At 41.1% G+C, this 19,939-nt stretch overlaps 1 protein-coding gene across 2 annotated transcripts in view; it reads right to left on the bottom strand.

Annotated features, from left to right (window-relative positions):
* Nucleotides 1-550: 550 nt before the first annotated feature.
* Nucleotides 551-19,939, bottom strand: part of LOC102695785 (calpain-3) — a 47,984-nt gene continuing 28,595 nt past the window's right edge. The window contains exons 9-23 of one of the 2 annotated variants that reach the window (XM_015350967.2): nucleotides 19,428-19,588; nucleotides 18,713-18,882; nucleotides 17,640-17,651; nucleotides 16,622-16,830; nucleotides 11,892-11,928; nucleotides 11,396-11,416; nucleotides 9,648-9,743; nucleotides 6,801-6,878; nucleotides 6,336-6,393; nucleotides 5,694-5,758; nucleotides 4,866-4,934; nucleotides 3,530-3,608; nucleotides 3,096-3,212; nucleotides 2,625-2,683; nucleotides 551-1,994 (exon numbers count right to left, since the gene is read on the bottom strand). In XM_015350967.2, coding sequence (XP_015206453.2) covers nucleotides 1,968-1,994; nucleotides 2,625-2,683; nucleotides 3,096-3,212; nucleotides 3,530-3,608; nucleotides 4,866-4,934; nucleotides 5,694-5,758; nucleotides 6,336-6,393; nucleotides 6,801-6,878; nucleotides 9,648-9,743; nucleotides 11,396-11,416; nucleotides 11,892-11,928; nucleotides 16,622-16,830; nucleotides 17,640-17,651; nucleotides 18,713-18,882; nucleotides 19,428-19,588 — 1,258 coding nt within the window. In that variant the 3' untranslated portion in view covers nucleotides 551-1,967. The remainder of the gene's footprint in view (nucleotides 1,995-2,624; nucleotides 2,684-3,095; nucleotides 3,213-3,529; nucleotides 3,609-4,865; nucleotides 4,935-5,693; nucleotides 5,759-6,335; nucleotides 6,394-6,800; nucleotides 6,879-9,647; nucleotides 9,744-11,395; nucleotides 11,417-11,891; nucleotides 11,929-16,621; nucleotides 16,831-17,639; nucleotides 17,652-18,712; nucleotides 18,883-19,427; nucleotides 19,589-19,939) is intronic. The other variant, XM_015350970.2, reaches the window with a different exon arrangement.

The raw sequence follows: 19,939 nt of genomic DNA, 5'->3' as shown, positions 1-19,939 counted from the left end.
CTACTTAAATTTTAAATAGTGAGGAGATATGTTTGTTGATTGAATATTATTGTTCCTTCAGATAAAAATCAAGTCATGTTTAACAAAAATATAAGGTGCTCAAGGTTTGACATTTGAATAATTAAAATCTCTACAATTGGTTGATTCGGAATTTTTACAGCTATTCAACAAAACGTGACTAAACTGTACGAGCAATGAAAGATCCAGTACAAAAACAATGCCCTGCTTGAGTATTGAAGATTGCCTGATTGTTATTGACCTTAAAGGCAATTGTCTGGCAGACATTGCCCAGCGAATGAGATATTCTACCTAAACAATCATTTGAGAAAGGAAGGAAGCAGGCTCTGGGAGGCATTTGATTACTAGATTGGCCTGGAATCATCCCATCACCTGAGGAATCTAAAGACCGGAGTAGCCACACCATGGAACGTCTTGGAGAGGAACTCGCACATTAGCAGGATTAATTATATGATTTCATTATGACAGTCACATTTCATGGGAAGATTCTGTGTGGTATGTGATGTTTCACAGGAGGACTCAACAAAGCAAATTCAGCCAACACTTATTTATTTGATTAAAAATGCAGTACACACATTTTACCCAATCTTTCAAAGCAGAATTCCAACCCTTCCTCATTCACGATGGTTACCCTAGCACCAAAAGCACCTGGGGGAGGGGAGAGTCTGGGGGCGGAGTGGAATATTCACAGGTTTCATGAAGAGGCTTGGAGTTTCAGTAGGACCATGTCCCGAGTTGTTTGTCCTGTAACAACTAGACTGGTCTTTGTCCTCACAGCTCAGAATTCCACAAACAATTCTCCTTAAAACTTGAAAATCAGTTTTGAAGAAGCTTATACCCTTTTGTGGGAACCTCTAAAGTTTACTATCATATTTTCAAACTTTAGGGGTACCTTTTTAAAACTGACTAAAATTACAGAGTGGGTTGTGCTTCTGTAAGATTTCTAATCGTAATTAGCAAAGTTAACTGCAGCTATTGCTAGGAAATCAAACTTTGTTTCTAGACCAATTTCGACCCACTGTTACAAGAGCTGTTATTCAGTGTTTTACAGATTCTGTGAATCTGTGAACACATTTTGTTACACATTTTGATCACAAGGAGCAAGTTGTAGAGTCATGGGAATCATAAGTAGATTGTCTGATTCTAGTCAGACTATTAGACAATAGTTACTTCCAATGGATTTAATCACTTTTTAGTTGCAGGCACAGAAGACAGCGCCGGATCTTCAGTGAGACTCTTGCTGTTTCTTTGTTCTTGTTTTTCAAGGGTTCAACACTGGCCTTTCAGTCGAAATACTCATTTGTTATCAAATAATCCTTGTTGCTATAGGAGGTCATGTCTGAGGAAACACTCAAGAGGCGTGTGTGTAGAAACATTAGCAGTGGGTTTCAGTAGAGGTTATTATTGGCACCTAGATCATCGAGACAGTTTGAGCACAAAATGAAAGTAGTTCCTTAGAAACACAAAAAGCTTTTGTAGGTATACTGATGGTTATTGACAGCAGTTCACAAGAATAAAAAAGCAGAAATTGTATTTCGAAAGCATTTTCAACTAAATTGTATACTCCTTAGCTCTTTAAAAAGGCAGATGGAGATGGATTCTTCTTCCAGATGAGCAATGTTTAAGGTTTAGACTGGAAGTCATACAGGGCCTGCAGTGCATGGGTGCTCGTTAAAGAAACCGAGTCCCGGATCTAGTCACACAGAGGAAAGAAAGAAAGCATGACAGAGGGCAGTGGTGGCAATGGCTTTGCCCGTGTGAGGTATATGATGGAGAAAAGAAACGTGCTGGGTCTGCAGTGAGCGAAGCAGGAAGGGGAAGGGAGGGAGAGTCTGAGGCACAGCTGAGGCTGGTGCTGTTAAAAAATGAGGTAAAGGCTGGTGCCATCTGTCGTCAGAAGTGTTCGGAGAGCCCAGCTCACCTACTGCCGCTGATGCAGGAGTTCACCTCTAGGCATACATGGTCAGCTGGAGCCACTGCAAAAAAACACACATCCAGAGTCACAAGAAGGGCACTACATCAACTACAGCTGGGGTCCCCAGTCCTGGTCCTGGGTGTCAGTAAGTCTAGGTGTCTTGAAAGCACCAGTGCCTTAAGAGCTATGAAAAGACACGAAACTGGTCCAATTAAGCGAATAATAAGATGATTCAGATTGTTATTACCCCAGCTGGAATCTGGAGACACACCAGCACACCAGAACCAGATTGTTGACCTCTGCTTTACAGGCTGTTGCCAAGCAGGTCCATGTCAACGAAAGCATTTTCAACGAAAGCTGCAAGTGAGAGCTTTACCTAAATTAATGACGTTCTGGCTTGATGTAAATACCTGGAGTGGTCTCTATTATTAAAGCTGAGAGAGGCAGGGGTGTGTTCAACATTTTGAAGGAGTACATGTACAGGCTCTCACATTGACTCAGACTGGCTAAATTTGTAATTGTAAATTGGGCTATTGGGTATAACCATTTTTTCACTTTGTCTGCAGTTTTACTATATACAGTAGACCATATTAAGCTGTTTTTCAAAAGACCCCAGTAATAAAAATACGATACTCCATGAGCTGGATTAGCTGTACTTCTAGAAATTGCTATAGCCATATTTTCTGCTTACCTCCAACACACTGAGTTTGATTATTCCATCGCCATCTTTATCAAAGGCATGAAACGCTCCTAGGAAAATAGAGAATATTTGATCAGAATGGAGACCCAGACCAGAGATCTCATTGTGTGGTGGGAAGGGGGTTGTCATGGACACAGACTGAGATCCGTGTCGGGTCTTGTAGTAGACCCTATGCGATGCCGTAAGAGCTGGGGAAAACATGAGGCGTGGTAAAATGAAACACACAGGGGTTTAATAGTGCACAAAATAATAGTGACAATCTGTGAGACAGTGAACGGGGAAGACAAAGAACGGCATCCAAATCCAAACGGGTCCAAAGGCAGGTCAGGGTACAGTCCGAAAGTCTTTAAATACTAAAGCTAAGAGGGTGCACCTGGGGAGCACAACAAGCACAAGGACAATAATGAGAGCAGTGGAGCGCCCTCTAGGGGGGGGATGTCGGGTTTGACAGGGGTCACTTACGGAACATCCCCTCCAGCCTGACCAAGCAGCAGATGAAGCTGTCGAAGTCCATATTCATGTTTTCGTTGGCGTAGCGCATCGTGATGATGTCATACAGCTGGTTGTTGAGACGGAAGCCTGGGAGGGGTAGAAGAGAGGGAAATGTGCAGCATTTGCTTTGTTAAGGTACTTCACGTCTCCCATCTGTGAGGTGGAATGAAAGATGATTTTTTATAGAACTAATACATACCAAACACCACAAGCTGAAAATGTCGGAGCAAACAAATTTGGTGAACAACTGCAACATATTAACTATGTTTACCTCCCAGTTTGCATCAGATTTTATGTTCAGTAACTACTATACATGCTTCATTGCGATTGCACTTTTGTAGCACACAACACAGTGCTCTCGGTACACAGATACTTAGACATATGCAAGCCCCCTGTCCTCTCACCGGCATCATTTACAGCGTTGCGCATCTCATAACTGTTGATAGTTCCAGAATGGTCAGCGTCATAGTGTTTAAAAATTCCCTGGAAGCAAAGAACAACATTCACTTCATTAGCATTGACCTCTTTGACAGTGCAGGTTGGGATTTTCTCTTGATGGCAGACTTTTGGCTTGTCCTTATCTACCTAAGGACCATCTCAAAAGGAAAGTTATTCTTTTAATGGTGCATGCAATAGTAATTTACAAACATGATGGTTGTAAATCCATAGTTCTATAACATTATCTGCAGAAGATACTTTGCAGATTTATTTGAAAAAAATATACTTCAAGTTCAGTTCAACTTCCAAATGACTATAAGTAGAAAAGCCAACACCACCCACACATCTATTTTCAGCCCATTGCAGGACTTAAATACAGATCCTGTTTAACCCAATCAACATGTCTGTGAACTATGGGAGGACAAAGGAACACCTTTTCAGAACCCACATGGTCACAAGAAAAACAATTCAACACAGGAACCTTACCCAAATCCCAATAGCTACAAGGTTGCAAAATGAACTGTTGCACTACCCTATCAAACCTGAAAGCCAAATTCTTAATTAAATAGCCAGCAGCTATATCACCCTACAACTCACAACTGCCAGCCCACTGAAGCTTAGCAGGTGTGAGCCTGGTCAGTACCTGGATGGGAGACCTCCTGGGAAAAACTAAGGTTGCTGCTGGAAGAGGTGTTAGTGGGGCCAGCAGGGGGCTCTCACCCTGCAGTCCATGTGGGTCCTAATGCCCCAGTATAGTGACGGGGACACTATAATGTAATAAACAAGACGCCGTCCTTCGTAAAACCGAGGTCCTGACTCTCTGTGGTCATTAAAAATCCCAGGGCGTTTCTCGAAAAGTGTAGGGGTGTAACCCCGGCGTCCTGGCCAAATTTCCCATTGGCCCTTACCAATCATGGCCTCCTAATAATCCCCCTCTAGGAATTGGCTACATTACTCTGCTCTCCTCCCCACTGATAGCTGATGTGTGGTGAGCGTTCTGGTGCACTATGGCTCCCGGCGCATTATCCAAGTGGATGCTGCACATTGGTGGTGGTGGAGGGGAGACCCCATTACCTGTAAAGCGCTTTGAGTGGAGTGTCCAGAAAAGTGCTATATAAGTGTAAGCAATTATAATTATAAATAAATCAATGTTCCTGAACTTAATAATTTGATCTACCAATCATACACCCATATGCAATACAATGGATTGGGCATTCCAGCTTTTGACTGCCCCCTCTGAAATGAGCCTTGACGTGTTCATTAGTACTGTAGGTTAAATGCTAGAGCCAGAAGTGCTGTTACCTGCCATTGCTTGATCTTGTTCCAGAGGTGCTGGAACTCCTGCAGGTTTAGCCGGCCTGTACCATCAGTCTGTAGGGAACAGAGTTAGGACCAGTAACACTTTTCACTAATGGAGTCAGAGAGTGAGAGGCCTCAGGCTGAGCCCTGCTTATGTAAAATTTGTATTGTACGTTGTTATTTTGATTGACGTTCTTTAAACAAAAAATTGGGGAAGGAAGATACAACATCTGATCTTCTCTGAATATGTGTAAATCCAGAAAGCATTATCCCTCTTTCCCAGCATTCAGATTCTTCCTTTCATCTAATTGTATTCCTTTCTCTCATTTCACCTCTTGATGGGTGGGTGATAGCCCTCCTGACCCACCTCTGGTTTCCTCAGCCAATCTGGTCAACTCCGATCCTGCATCTTAAATTGCATACCCACATCAGCTTGGGCTGCTATGAGGCTGTCTAACCACCTTAACAGCTGGCTCATTTTCTCACTCCGGTTCCTTTTATACGATTAAGCAAAGACTGTGGTTGATACCAGGCTGGTTGGTCGCTGGAGAAATTGTGACATGCAATGTACACATATACAGTATAAGTACATAGAGAAAAAAGCAGTGCCATTTTCATGGACCACCGTGGCCACAGACAGACAATGAAATATAATGAGAATTCTGGAGCCAATTATTTCAAGAAGACAGGAGAGAAAGTTCACGTGAACTACATGAGAGAAAGCCACATGACCTCTGGAAACCAAGATCAGAAACTACAGTACATGTGTGGTGTGGTAACGTAATCATAAGCCCCTGAAAATGGTGGTGAATGCAGTGACGACAAGGATACATCCATGAGAGCGATCATACTCCTGCACGACTCCAGACTGAAGCCTTCTGTCTTCATCTCCTTGTCTGCAGAGAGAAAAAGTGATCTGCTCAAAACCAGGCTACTCCTGACTGACAATTCCATTGTAGAAAAAAATTACACAAAGTCTGTTGTGAAAAAGCACAGGATCCTCACATAACTTAAATAGCATCTGTCAAATGATTTTAATGGTCTCAGTGGCTTCCTATTGCTTGTAACTTCTCATATGTATTCCAATATGTGTTAAAATATACAGTATGTCTTCTAATGCTTTTATTGTGGCACAGCACTCTGGAAGTATCATTTTGCAATGTTTGTCATTCTCTTTCTAGCCAGTTGGCAGGAAGTATTCACTCCACAGTTTGAAATGCTCCAGATTCTTTTGTGATGCCAAGATCCCAACGGATATTGTCAACATGTATTTCTTCATTTAATACAGCAGAAATTATTTGGTCAAAAAAAGAAGAGTGAAGTACTGTAATTGCCCAAGAGAATTATTGATCAGCCCTTGTCCTGAACATCAACAGTCGTAACACTAGTCTTTCTCTTATTCATGGCTTAATAGTTCCAAGCCTGAGAACAACAGCCTTTTAGAACTATGACAGAAATGTAGAATGAACTTACGTTTTGCAACCACCCTGTTGAGCACGTTCTTGAGCTCATTAGCTGTTATTTCCATATCCTTGAAAGAGAATGCAAATCAGGTCAGTTAATGCGTGTAAAAGGAGATAGAGTTCACAGCCCATAAACACAAAATGTGTTAACATATCCAACACTTTTAATGCAATACTAATATAATTCCTAGAGCATAAAGCATTTCAGACAAACGAAATTACAGTAATAACAAGGGAATTAAATCAATCAACACTTTGTTTACATGGTAACATGGTACATGGCTAGAGCAGGTGAATTAAATGCATTAAAATGCCGGCACTTAAAAATAAAAAAACAACCATAAAGACACAAGCAATTCATAGCTCAAATCTCCAACCAGAACATGTTGCACCATGAAAGCATTTGTGTTTGTCAGGGGCTCAGTCTGTCTTTGCCTGATTTCTGCAATGTGAGAACAGACATTTCGGTACTCACGTCTCCGGCAATCTGCTGGAAGATGGTCCTGAACTGCCTGTCCTCCTCAGTCTCCTCTCCTGCTGAAGCAGGAGCTGGCTGTGGGGAAAAGGAAATGGTGTCAGGGAGAGAGCGTGTAGGATGAATGCACTATGATCTCAGTGCAGGAGCCTGCTTGACAGCAACATGCAAACATGCAGACATTTTTAGATTTTGTCCACGCCAACATCCAAAGAAAATGTTTAGTTCATCTGACAATATATAACAGCCATATGCATTTAAGTTTCATGGTGCCTTATAGCTGAGTTCTGTTGTAATATCAGGAAATATGTTGGAATATTATGAAGCTCCTAATTTTGATGCCTTCATTCACAAATTGTGTGCACAGAGTGAGGAACGTGCATGACTTTCAGCGCCCTCAATCATTGCTACATTCGGTTTGAAAATTCTCCGTAGCCAAGGAGTTGCGGACATACATGCAGTACGTCTGTTTGCTTTTCTATGAGGGAAATCAAATAAAGTGGTTGACCAAAGGAGATAGATTCTGTGCCAAGCATTGGTATAATTAATGAAACGTTTTCTGCTACTCAAAATGGACTTTTCAGGTTGTGTGGTAGTGTTTTTATTGCAACGACACAGGCTAATGGTCTCAAAAACAGGCACAAAGCATCGATAAAATAAACCATATGTGTTGTGAGTTACCTCATTGGAATTTTCATGTATTGTATATTTTATTACTTTTAGGAAAAGTGACAGTAATAGCAAACTTGTGGTGAATCCATCATGTATATTGATGTTATATTCTATAAGTGGCTTAAATAGAAAATCTGCCCAAGAAAAATCAATGCTTTAACACCTGACCTACACATTACCTGGGACAAGGGACATTTTTTAAAGTGACATCAGAGTTACTGTCCAATTAGAGTTTAATGGTATTACCAACGTAACAGCTTTCTAACACAAGAGGAATTAAAAATGCCTGATGATTCAAAGTTTTTTCAGGATCATTTTAGTGCTTAACAGCAGTTGAATAGCGTTGTTTTCTATAGGGAAGGAAAACAGCGCTAATAAACACTTTGGAAGAAAAGATTATAAATGTGGTCTAGTGGTAGAACAGAAGCCTTAGCCTCTCTTCAGCTGCTACAGTTGAACAGGCTTCACATTTCAGGAAGTCCCAGCAAAACCACCCTATTTAATAGAAGAGGTGGGTGATAAAGATCTCTTCTGGTAGATGCCGGACACAACCTATGTGTTTTGTCTTATATGCAACATAAAAAACACAAGAGAAATGACCAGATACACATGATAATCTCTTTGTCCTGCAACAATGTTGTTTCTTTAGGTGAAAATCCACTTAATGTACAAAGGTGTCATTTGCAAAATCGGGTCGAAAACTGAAATAAAGAAAAGACTATACAAAAGCCCGCTTTTCCTTAACAGTAATTTTGCATTCACAAAAAACTGGGGCACATAAAAAGCTATTATTTCTCTTGTTGGTCTTCAAATTTAAGACTACGAATGCAATTCTATAGAGAGGATTCTTACTTCTTTGGCACAGGCCTTGCCTGCTGTAATGATCCTGCAAATTCATTCAGAAATTTGCTCCTGCAGATGCATACAACATACTTTCCCTGTGCACCACTCACAATATTAAGGTTTGCAGTACATTGTGATCTCATCTCGACACTTGTTACTGTACCACGAATTCAGCCGTGCTTCACTCATGCACCCTCATACAGCACTGTACCCTGCTGTGATTTCTTTTCTGTGCCCCACCATGCCATGCTTTGCAGTCAACTTTGCATTGTCTTCCAGCTCTGACATGCTACAGTATGTCATGGTGCTTTGATTTAATATCATAGGGCTTTATTCATGTACTACCACTACAATGTTTACCCGTGCCTCTCCAGGTTTTTCTTCATTCCAAACCGACATACAGTAGCAACACATCCTATGCCAGGTTTTAAAAGCTGCCTATTGTATTATCAAGTTGTGCAATATCCAGGACCTGGTGCCAGCTTCATGCAAGTTTTTAACCCTTCTAAGTAGTCATGTTGTGAACTTCACCCAGTTACACAACTTGTGGACAAAATAATTCAGGACAATTCTAAACGTATTTGATCAATATCGTACTGTGCACCTAACACAAACTGTGATAGTTATTGAAAGTCTTCTGAGAAAATTGTCAGAAAGATTGAAGAGTGTTTTATATTGTATATTCTACATCTTCAGTATAGTTATTTTAAACATTGTGTATTGCATTAACCAAACAGTGTTACTATCACAGTATGGTGTATTTACAGTACATAGAGAGGCTCTTAATTCGTCTAGTGTATTGTAGGACCCTCAGCTTGCCTTCCTTGCCGAACACATGCATGCGCTCTAAAAACAAATCAAAGCCAAGGAACAGTCACAGATTCCTGTATTGGAGCACTCAGAGTCTGTTGCTTTATCCTCATTCCCAAGACCATGCCAGCAGGGTAAAAGATGCTGAACTGTGCCTCAGAACCAAACCTGTGATTGTGCATTGCTTAGAAATAATCCTATTTATTAAATCTTTCAATCTCTCCTTTCTGCCACTGTTACATCCTAATGTCTGGTTTTAGATTTACACCCCACAATGTATCGCAATGGCATTAGTGCAATTGCAGTAAAGAAAAAGTAAAGCACCTTTAGATGTCAAGACTCTGGTAACCTCTGACCTTTGTCTGCACATTGGGGAATCAGATGCTTCTTTCTGTGTCCAAGATATGTGACTCAAGGCATGGTTTGGTTCTAGGCTGACAGTAAATCTGTGTCACAGGGGGAGCAGAGACAGTGAAGATCTCACAAAGCTCTCCCCCCTTCCCCTGTCAGGAAAAAAAAAACCTTCATTTTATCCTTTTTTTCCTCTTCTTCATGCACGTAGCTCTCGGGCTCTATTTCCTTATTGGCATTAGCTCTATCAGAAACAAAGATGATGGGCTGGGGGAGGAATAGGACAGGGATGGGTTACTTGGAGTCAGAAAACATGATGTTGACTTCTGGCACAAAACAACTCCCAGACACACAGGCACATCTACTGATTTGTGTTTTTTAAATCACTGCTTCAGTGCATTCTGGGTGCACAGCATTTGATTTAATCTGTTTACTCTTCAACATAAGGAGTGCATTTTGATATGTAAGAAAGCGTGCACAAAAAGCATTATGGGCTGTAATACCTTACAAAAATCCAACATTAAACAGTTTAATGGTCTACTTATGCTCAGAACATGTTCCAGAGTTACTGTTATTTCACTCTATACAAATTCTGTCCAACACAAATCACTAATTGGACTTGGACATGACTAAAGCACATCATTTAAGGCACACACACCCACTGATTTTAGCTCTAAACACTCTGATATGAGCTTCACATTATAGGTCACTGTTTTGTATTTACACTATTCAGACATGCTTTTTCTTTCGTTAAAATACACGCAAGGTCCTCACTTATTGTTAGCATAGCCTGATAGGGTAGTTCTTCAGACATTACAGTACTTTAACATGTGTTTGGACATCGTGATAAAAACTTTGTAATTGCTCTCTTTTTAATTGCCACAGTTCAAAAACAAGAACTTTGGATCTGAGAGTGTGTGTGAGCATATGAAGTATGAAGTATGTTATTAGCATTTCATTGCACTTGTACACCTACCAAGAGCAAAGAAAATAGCATTTGCTGTGGTTTTCATGCTTCACAGTAAATAAAACTATTTCCAGCCAAATTTTTGCTCCAGTGCAAAAGACTATTTTGAATGAACTTCTAAAATTCCCATTTCGTATTTTTCACATGAGTATAGCTGATTTTGCAATGACACAATATTACAGTAGGACAGCTTGGTGGTAAGGTTTACATTCCTTGATTTCTATTTAAATATTGCATTCAGAATGCATTTAATGATGTAACATGTTTTTGAACATTCTGATATATAAAGGTGGTGAACACAATTTTTATTTAAATAATTATTAAATGGATCACAACTAACTACAAACTACCGAATTGGTCTGTTGGCAGAAGGGCCTCCTCTCATTTGTAACTTAAGGTCTACAAAGAAACTGGTAAACATCTCTTGCCATTATGCAAATGATGCTTTATTGCCATATGATACAGAAATATGCCAACAGATGGCAGCATTAGCCTGCATTGGTGAGGCTCTGCATTTAGTCTGGAGCACATGTGGCCTTAGCCATTTGACATAATGGAATCACTGTGTGTGACCTTATGCTTCTGAGAAGGGTACTTACACTCTGGCAGTAACTCATCAACAACTGTGTCTACAGTATGGCAATTCCTGGGCAGGAGCCAGTGTAACTTGCACTGGTCTTGATAAATGAAGCCATAAAAGCAGTCAGTACCCCAGGTGGAGCTGAATTTGTGTGTTGACAAATCAATTTTTTTTTTCAGCTGGCATTTACGAATGATCAAACCATTAGATGAACCACTCAAATCACTTGGAAGGCTGAAATATGGAGGTGCTTGTAAATGCTGCTTGAATTTAATATAATAAGCTCATATTGGTTGATTCGCCACTTTGATTTATTTCTAAGACATCTCAAGTGCACACACCAGACCACACTTTGCATGCTAGTACACATACCTTCAGCTTTTTCTTGGGTGTCTAAGGGACACCAGAAAAAAAAGAGAGAACAAAGCCAATGATTACTACTGTATTTACAATCATGTTAGGGCATAGAGCTAAGGCTTATGTAATAGTTATTATTTTCAAACAAGTTTCTCCTGAGAAAAAGAACACAGGATTATTTTCATGACCTGCTCTGTGGACATTGTCCTTTTTCAAAAGAGAGCTCTACCCCTGTCTCATTATGAATGGCATGCAAGCCACATGAATAAACACCTCTGCCAAAGAAATCACTCAAAAAAAAAGAGGCCAACCTTCCAAATATATACTGTATAATGTCACATTCTACTCTATCTCACACCATCAATCTGTTTCCCGAATTTAAAGAGTTGGACTGTGCTGGACAAAATGAAGACATTTTGACATTTTCTTGGCTGATAAGCTGTGAGGACAATATTTCTGCTCTGTCCTGAAAAAGAAGAGAAGAGAGTACTGGAGTAAGGGAAGTACTCACCACTGGATGGTCGGCTTCAATCCTGTTTTCGATCTCCCTGAGTAAAAAGTAGTAAACAACAGTCAGCACCATGGCACTTCAAAGCAGTCAAAGCAGGCCGAACCGGGCCAGGGCCACGCTGTCACTCTCAACATCCTAAACCCTCGATCTCCCTGAGCCGCAGTTTCCACAGTCCCAGCCCCAGCTATTCCAGTGTCCAGTGTTTTAACTGATTGAACCTTTAGATGGTCTCATTGCCAATTTCATTGTTACTAGTGAATTGCAAATGACCTTGTACCCCCAGGGGGGCAGGGTGGTACCTTGGAGCGCTGGGGCCCTGGTTTCAATTACTGGGGTTGTCTGTCTGTGGAGTTTGCATGTTCCCTCTGTTTTTTTCCCCAAAAGTAAGTCCAAAAATAGGTTAATTAGCTACATAATTAGCTACTGGGAAAACTGGCCCAGTGTGAGCGTGTGTGTGTCTGCTCAGTAATGGACTGGTGTCTTGTCTGGGGTGCCATTGCTTGCTAGGATAGGCTCCAGCTCTCCTGTGACCCTGTATAAAGCAGTTAGAAAATGTGTGTATGGATGGACAGTATCCCCAGTAAACAAAACACAACACATTTCAGTGACAACAGTTGACTCATAATAATACCCCCACCTCCGTCATCACCTCACAAAATTCCTAATAACAGGTATGTTCATTGGGCACATTGTCCTGCAGGTAACACAACAAGGGTGGGACTGGCCTGTGGATAAGATACTGATCAGTTGCTGCATGATTTTCTCAGTTTGTTTTTGAACATTATTGTGAGCTCTTTGCTCTAAATAGGAGCTGTCAGAAGTCCAAGACAGGTGAAAAGCTGAACCCGATGGGAGGCAGGTGTGCAAAGAGTTAAACGGTTTAACAAAGCACGGAATACCCTTTCTCCCAATGAGACTCCCTACTAAAATGAAGGGCCTGATAGGGTAACTGTCTGCTTATTTTGCAATGTATTTACAGTGCCTTGAAAGGTACTTACCTGTGCTGTGCTTTTTACACATGCTAAAACTGTTGAAGACAAGCACATTTTTAGGAAATTAAAACTTGGGAGTTTTAGATGACAAGTCACAGGAAGTAAGTGAAGCTTGGAGGACAGGTATGGACCGCAAGGAGTTTGGCATGTCAGGTCCATTTTGAGGTCCAGAAGGAATCTGAGCCAGGAGAGTTAATACTGGAACAAAATGTTTACCACTGCATGCCCGAATCTGAAGTCACTTGTCCTAAAAAAGATTCCATAACGGCTTCGAACTGGGATCGTTTTCTTCCAACTCTACAAATTAAATTCTTGTTAATATTGTTTGTCCTTGTTATCTCCCCAGATACCCACCCAAAACAATAGTTTGGGAACCAAACCATGGTTGAAACAAGTTTGTATTCCCACAATAAGGGGATTCTTTAACAGCCTCACCAACCTACACATAACTTTGCCTAAATACAGGCCAACAAATAACCATCTTGCATTTTTTAAGGTAAAAAACATACTATTTTATCAACTCTAATCTTCCTCATCTGGGACTTTTAAGTATGAGTTTTAGTGAAATGTCTTTATGGCTTTGTGAAAAGACCAAAGCATGATTTCTGTGTGATAATACTGTTCAGGACATCTTTTGGTACAGTGTCACTTCAATCAAGTAGATACAGATGCAATATTTTAAAACACACCTTTTAGAAGGTATGAATGACTTGATGTATGCTCAAAAAACACCTCAAACCAAAAATGAATGACAGAAAAGGCTTTGACCCAATCACAAAGAACCAATCCTGACAAACACAGCAATGGTACTGTTGGAAAGGCAAAGGAAAGCTATTAAGCTATAAAAAATCTTTTACACCACCAATAATTAGAATCTTGCCTTGTGTATCAATGATCTCTTCTGAAAAGAAAACAGATACTGTAGCTATCAATAAAAAGGAAGCAGAAATAATTTTAGCTATAGAAAGATTTTCTACTCTGCATTTGTAGCTCTGTGAAGTTGCTCCCTTACAACTTTTGTACAACCCTCATAATAAAAATACTAACTACTTATTAAACATACTCAAGGTGTTAAATGTGATAGAAAGAGTTGACAAAGCAACAAAAAAAATCCACAACGACACCCTTATATGAGACAAAGCTCTTCAGGACAAAATGGGACAAAACATTTTTGCAGTGGGGTGGGGGCAGGATTTTGTATATGACAATAATCATAGCAGAAATCTCAGAAGTGGCCAAGACTGCATTTGACTGACCACTATTATGTTAAAATTCAATATATTTTAGTAAGCTTATTATATTTTATCATGTGAAGGACATTAAGTTGGAGTTGAAAACCCTGTGCAGTCAGATAACTCATAACAGCTTAGTGAAAGATGTAGGGACTTCAGGTGAAATTAAATCTAAAACTTTCTAAAATCAGTTTTGGACCAAAGGGCAAATGCCTTAAAATATCACCCTGCAACTCACAACTGGCAACCCACTGAAGCTCAGCAGGTGTGAGCCTGGTCAGTACCTCGATGGGAGACCTCCTGGGGAAAACTAAGGTTGCTGCTGGAAGAAGTGTTAGTGAAACCAGCAGGGGGTGCTCACCCTGTGGTCCATGTGGGTCCTAATGCCCCAGTATAGTGACGGGGACACTATACTGTAAAGAGGCACCGTCCTTTGGATGAGACATAAAACTGAGGTCCTGACTCTCTGTGGTCATTAAAAATCCCAGGGCGTTTCTCGAAAAGAGTAGGGGTGTAACCCCATTGTCCTGGCCAAATTCCCCATTGGCCCTTACCAATCATGGCCTCCTAATAATCCCCATCTATGAATTGGCTTCATTACTCTGCTCTCCTCCCCACTGATAGCTGATGTGTGGTGAGCGTTCTGGCGCACTATGGCTGCCATCGCATCATCCAGGCGGATGCTGCACATTGGTGGTGGTGGAGGGGAGTTCCCATTACCTGTAAAGCGCTTTGAGTGGAGTGTCCAGAAAAGCGCTATATAAGTGTAAGCAATTATTATTATTAATTATTATTTGCATGATGAAGAGTGTGTTACGGTTGACATCCCTCCCCGAGAGGGCTCTCCATTTTACTTCTGTCAATAGTTCCCTATGATCGTTTGTATGTGTTCCAGGTGTGCCTTGTTGTGTCTCCCCCTATTTATTCTTATCTCCTCCAGGGCTCAGGGCTCAACATTAGGATGTCACCAGGCCCACCTAGCACCAGGATACCTTATGTCCGTCTCCTAAGGGGAATAGGCCTCATCCCCGACACCTCCTGTGTTCTGAGCCCGGGGTCTGGAGGACCTTGCCCCGTTATCCCAGGATCTCCATGTTGGTTGTCTGTTCGTGTTTTCCCCATTCCCAGGGATTTTAACCTTGTCATGTCTTAGGATGGATCTTTTGCTAATGGACTCTTGGACTGTGCCCTGACCCTCCTTTGGACCGGCTCGGATTTGGGTGCCAATCTTTGTCTCCCCCGCTCACTGTCTCATGGACTGTCACTATTATTTTGTGCACCATTAAACCACTGTGTGTTTTCCCGTACCACACCTCGTGTTTCCTCCAGCTCTTATCCCATCGCATAGGGTCTACTACAAAACCTGACATGGACTGCAGACCCTGTCCGTAACAGAGTGGTGCCATCCTTCCATTTTCTATCCTCTTTATTCAATTGAGAGTTGCAGGGGAGCTGGAGTCTATCCCAGCAAGCAACAGGCACAAGAAATGATACACCCTGGATGGGATGTCAGTCCATTGCAGGGCACACACTCACACTGGGGCCAATTGTACAGATGAATATTAACCTACTATTATGTCTTTGGACTGCGGGAGGAAACCATACAAACATAGGGGGAATATACAAACTCCACACCGATAGCACCCCAGGAATTGAACCCAGGGCACCTGTGCTACAAGGCAACAACGATAATCGCTGTACCACTGTGCCACCCATGGTGAAAGCAATTAGTCTTAATTGTGAATTAAGAATTAAAATGCTACACAGAACATGTCTTAAAGATTTTACCAACAAAAGGTCCTCCAAATATCCGAGGGTACAACAGCTCACTTTTGAACAGTTAGAATATTTACAGTAAGTTTTCACTTTTTGATACACTGCAATTTGAGTAGCACTGCAATAAAGCCAGAATATTGTACAGAAATACAGGCACCGCTAAAAGTCTCTCTACATCTAAATTTTTTTGCCCTTGCTGAAACTCCTGAATATTTCCATATTTCCCATTATCTATATTTTATTGGATTGATGTATTTTTCAATCCTGACCTTTTAAGATTTCAAGTCAATTACCTAATCTACAGTAAGTGCTTTCTGTGATTCTGTAAAGGTCTGTCTGAGGTCTTAATTTCCAGCTGGTTCTGAGTCATCTGAGTGCACAAACAAATCATGAAGTTGTCAAAAATAGCTTTTCCATGATTCTGTTATTCAATGCTTCCTGGTTTTCACAAGCAAGTCAAAAGGGTTTGTCACATCAACATGATAGATATGGTACCAGTCGCAGCCAGGGGAACATAGAGTAGCTCTGTGTTTGAACACCACTCTGTCCATGGCCTCTAACTGTAGTTGCATTGTTTTGCTGCTATAAGGGAACCAGACCTGGGTGATTATAAAATTGTCCCATTGTGCCCCCCCTTCCCCTAAATGGCTAGATTCCTGCGTAGCAGTGACCCCTACACCCTGCGACTCTCCCCCTCCACACCCTGCCAGGGACAGGGGGGGCCACTCACTCTGAGGTGCTCCTCTTCTCAGAGAAGACGCGGAGGATGAACTCTCCCTCCTGGTGGGGCTCGTAGGTCGAGGGGACAATCACGTACTCGCCTGGGCAGAGGCGGAAGCGCTGGGACACCTCGCGCAGGTTGATGTAGGACTTGCAGCGGGCTTTTGAGGCGTTGTACAGGAAGAAGTCCTTGGACATGTGCTGCTTGTTGCCGTGCATCTGCAAGAGGAGGAAGGAGGAGTGGTGGAGAAAGCAGCAGCCAGGGAGGAAGAAGGAAGCTGCTGCCGTGTTAAAGACTCAGACCAAAAAAGCTGTACAGGAGCAACGTCAAAAGAGACCTTTGGGTCTAGACACGGGCTTATTTTTTTCAATTGTTTAAAAGTATTAAACTTACTCCTGGAAATCAAAGGCAGAACCAACTATGATATGATGTAAGCTATGCAGGCATTGATGATTTTAAAAAAGGGATTTTTAAATGAAAATGCTAATGCAGGATTTTTGGAGAAGTGGTGGAAATAACAGGCAAAACAATTGAACATGATTCTATTCTGACACAATGGTTGATGTTTTGCCAGTGAGGTAGCTTTGGTGATAAATTTGAATGAATTGTTTCAACAACCATGGTACAGCAATGAAGTAAAATGTTGTGAAAATGGGCCTTTGTTGCAATTTTTTTAATGCTGTTTCTGTCCTGGTTTTATTCATACAAATCCTTCTCCTGGAATGCAGAGAAACCCCTATCTCGGTTTTCATTAAAAAAATGTAAGGGTGAATTACAGTACATCCTTTAAATCCACAAAAATAGGATACAGAAAATTTGCAGCTGAGACTTGAGGGGAGAGGGGAGAGGGAGAAGGATTAAATTGCTGCACGTGGAATTTAGTTGACTAAAGTCAGTCTGCACAGCAAACCAGCACCTATATTATCCTGCATTATTCTGGCATTATTCTGCCAGCAGTAGAGCATTATTCTGCCAGCAGTAGAGCTAGTACTCTTCTAGTACTCTTCTCCTCTTCACACTGTCATACCTCCTTTGGCACCTGAGGAAGAACAAGTGAAGAAAACAAACAACTTCAGGACAGGTTACCAAGAAACTATTTTACACTGTTACCCCTCCTATTTTACATGTATTTCCACACCCACATCGCTTTTGCATCTTTAGATGTCCACAAATACTTTAGATGGGAGGGAAATTTTACTCTGGAGCAAAAAGATTACTTTTCCTGCTCAGATGACCAGTGTGGCACTAAATTGTTTCAGTGTCAGTGATCAGTGATCAACCAGGATAAAAAACAAGTAAGAAACTGTAGAGAGAGGGTGCATGTAACTGTGGAAAAAGTTGTCTTCACTGGTGTCAGTAAAGAAAACTGTGTAATGAAGTTCTGTTAGATGTAATATTTTCTATTTTTTTCAGATAAATTTATAGTGATATCTGCAATGTGAGAAATAATTACTTTTCAGAATATTGTTCTCTGCTTTACCAACTCTTCCACTTTACTTTTTTCATAACTTTATCCCTTGTTCTACAGTATACAGTACATAGATCATTAAATCCTATTCCCCACCCTAACTTAGCATTATTAGCCATTCAAACCTAACTGTAAATATTAGTTCACTACAACTCCAACCCTTGGCTTAATTCTAAAATTATCCTTATCCCAAAATCCTTATTCATCTGAAAACCAGACCCTAATGCCAGTCCTAGTCCAAGGTATAATCAGCTCTTAGGTGTATTTTTAATAAACAGCACAGGATGTGTCAGAAGGCAGTTTGTACAATATGTGGATTTTATGTAAACAATAAGAATTTAAATGAAATACAGAATAAGGCATCGAAGATGTTTAGAGTGGTGTTTGTAGTTTCTGTCTGTAGAAGATCCTGAAACACCAGTGATACCCACAGGGTTTGTGAGCAGTGATACTGTGACGGAGTATGTACAGTAGCAACTATGTGTGGGTCTGTGCACTGGCTGCCTGCCTGTGTCTTCATCAGTGTCTGCCTGTCTGCAGTAATACAGACAGCACGCATGGGGCAATATGTGTGTGAGCTTGCAGGGCTACAGTATGTGTGGTATGTAGGTTATGTACATGAAAGTCTAAACCTCATAGATGGCGAAGCCAATGGTGAACAGGTTGGCACCCATCTTGCGCTCTTTCCTGCGGTTCTTCTGCATAAGTGCCACCACGAAGGTGCAGGCGACCTCATTGTCGTCGGGGTCATCATCCTCCTCCATAAGCCGCAGACGGTACTGTGGGTTTGTCCAGAATGTGTCTGCGGGGGGGGGCATATCGTTAAAGGATCGGCTTTGTTATAGAATCATGGTATGTTGGGAATTGTTGTACTGTATTGATCTCCAGTACTTTCACATTGCCTTCCTATGGTTTTGTCAAGTGTTTTCTGTACATTACTATAGCTGACCATGTACAGTAAATACTATGATTGATCACAATAAACTGTTTACTTTTTCAATATATAATTAGCAATGGTTTTGCCCCTTCTGCATCCACTATGAGATAACTGCTCTTCAGCTTCATTTACAAAATCCTCACACTGCTGACTGCTGCAGACAAACAACATATACTTATACGAGTTTATTAACAAGCCATCTGCCATTTTTCACCCACCTTACCACTAAGGCTCTCCTCAGTACTGCTGGTCAGTGACATTGCACAGATTTAAGTCAGAGTTTCCAGGGTCATGTTGCACTCTCTGAGCAAAGAACTTCTTAAGCAGATGTACGGTATGTTTTTCAGTTCTAACTGTTAGAGGATTTGAATCCATGATTGAGTCAAATGCTTTGATGCAGCCTACAGTACCTGCGTAGTTGCGACAGCCTCCAGCAGAGCAGCCCCTCACCCAGCGCCCCTCGTTCACCGACACAGTCCACTTGTGGAGTTTATCGTCCTCCAGGGCATCAGGAGTCAGGTTGCAGATCTCAATCTTGGTGAAGTTCTTTTTGAAGTCCTCAAATGACATCCTGGGTAGAAGAGTAGAACAATATAATTCTGCATGACATTACAATAAAATGTATTTTATTGTGATAATTTTTTTAGACATAGCACTACAAGGCAGTGAACGTCTGGATACTCAATGAAGCACATTAACATCAATGTGCAGCTGCAACTGAACACCTTTCTCCATTCAACGTAAATAATCCATTGATTAAATAATATTCATATAGCAAGCTAATGCTGCACACACATTGACCCCTTAAGTGTACTACAGTACATTGTGATGAAAATGATTTACCAGACCAAAAGACTACTTTCAAGGTATTGCTTGATAGTTTAAAAAATATTTTCTAAACTGTGGAACACACTTAGAACTA

This window comes from Lepisosteus oculatus, chromosome 8, assembly GCF_040954835.1.
Source record: "Lepisosteus oculatus isolate fLepOcu1 chromosome 8, fLepOcu1.hap2, whole genome shotgun sequence".
Lineage (NCBI taxonomy): Eukaryota > Metazoa > Chordata > Actinopteri > Semionotiformes > Lepisosteidae > Lepisosteus > Lepisosteus oculatus.
This window is presented reverse-complemented; position numbering and strand designations above follow the sequence as displayed.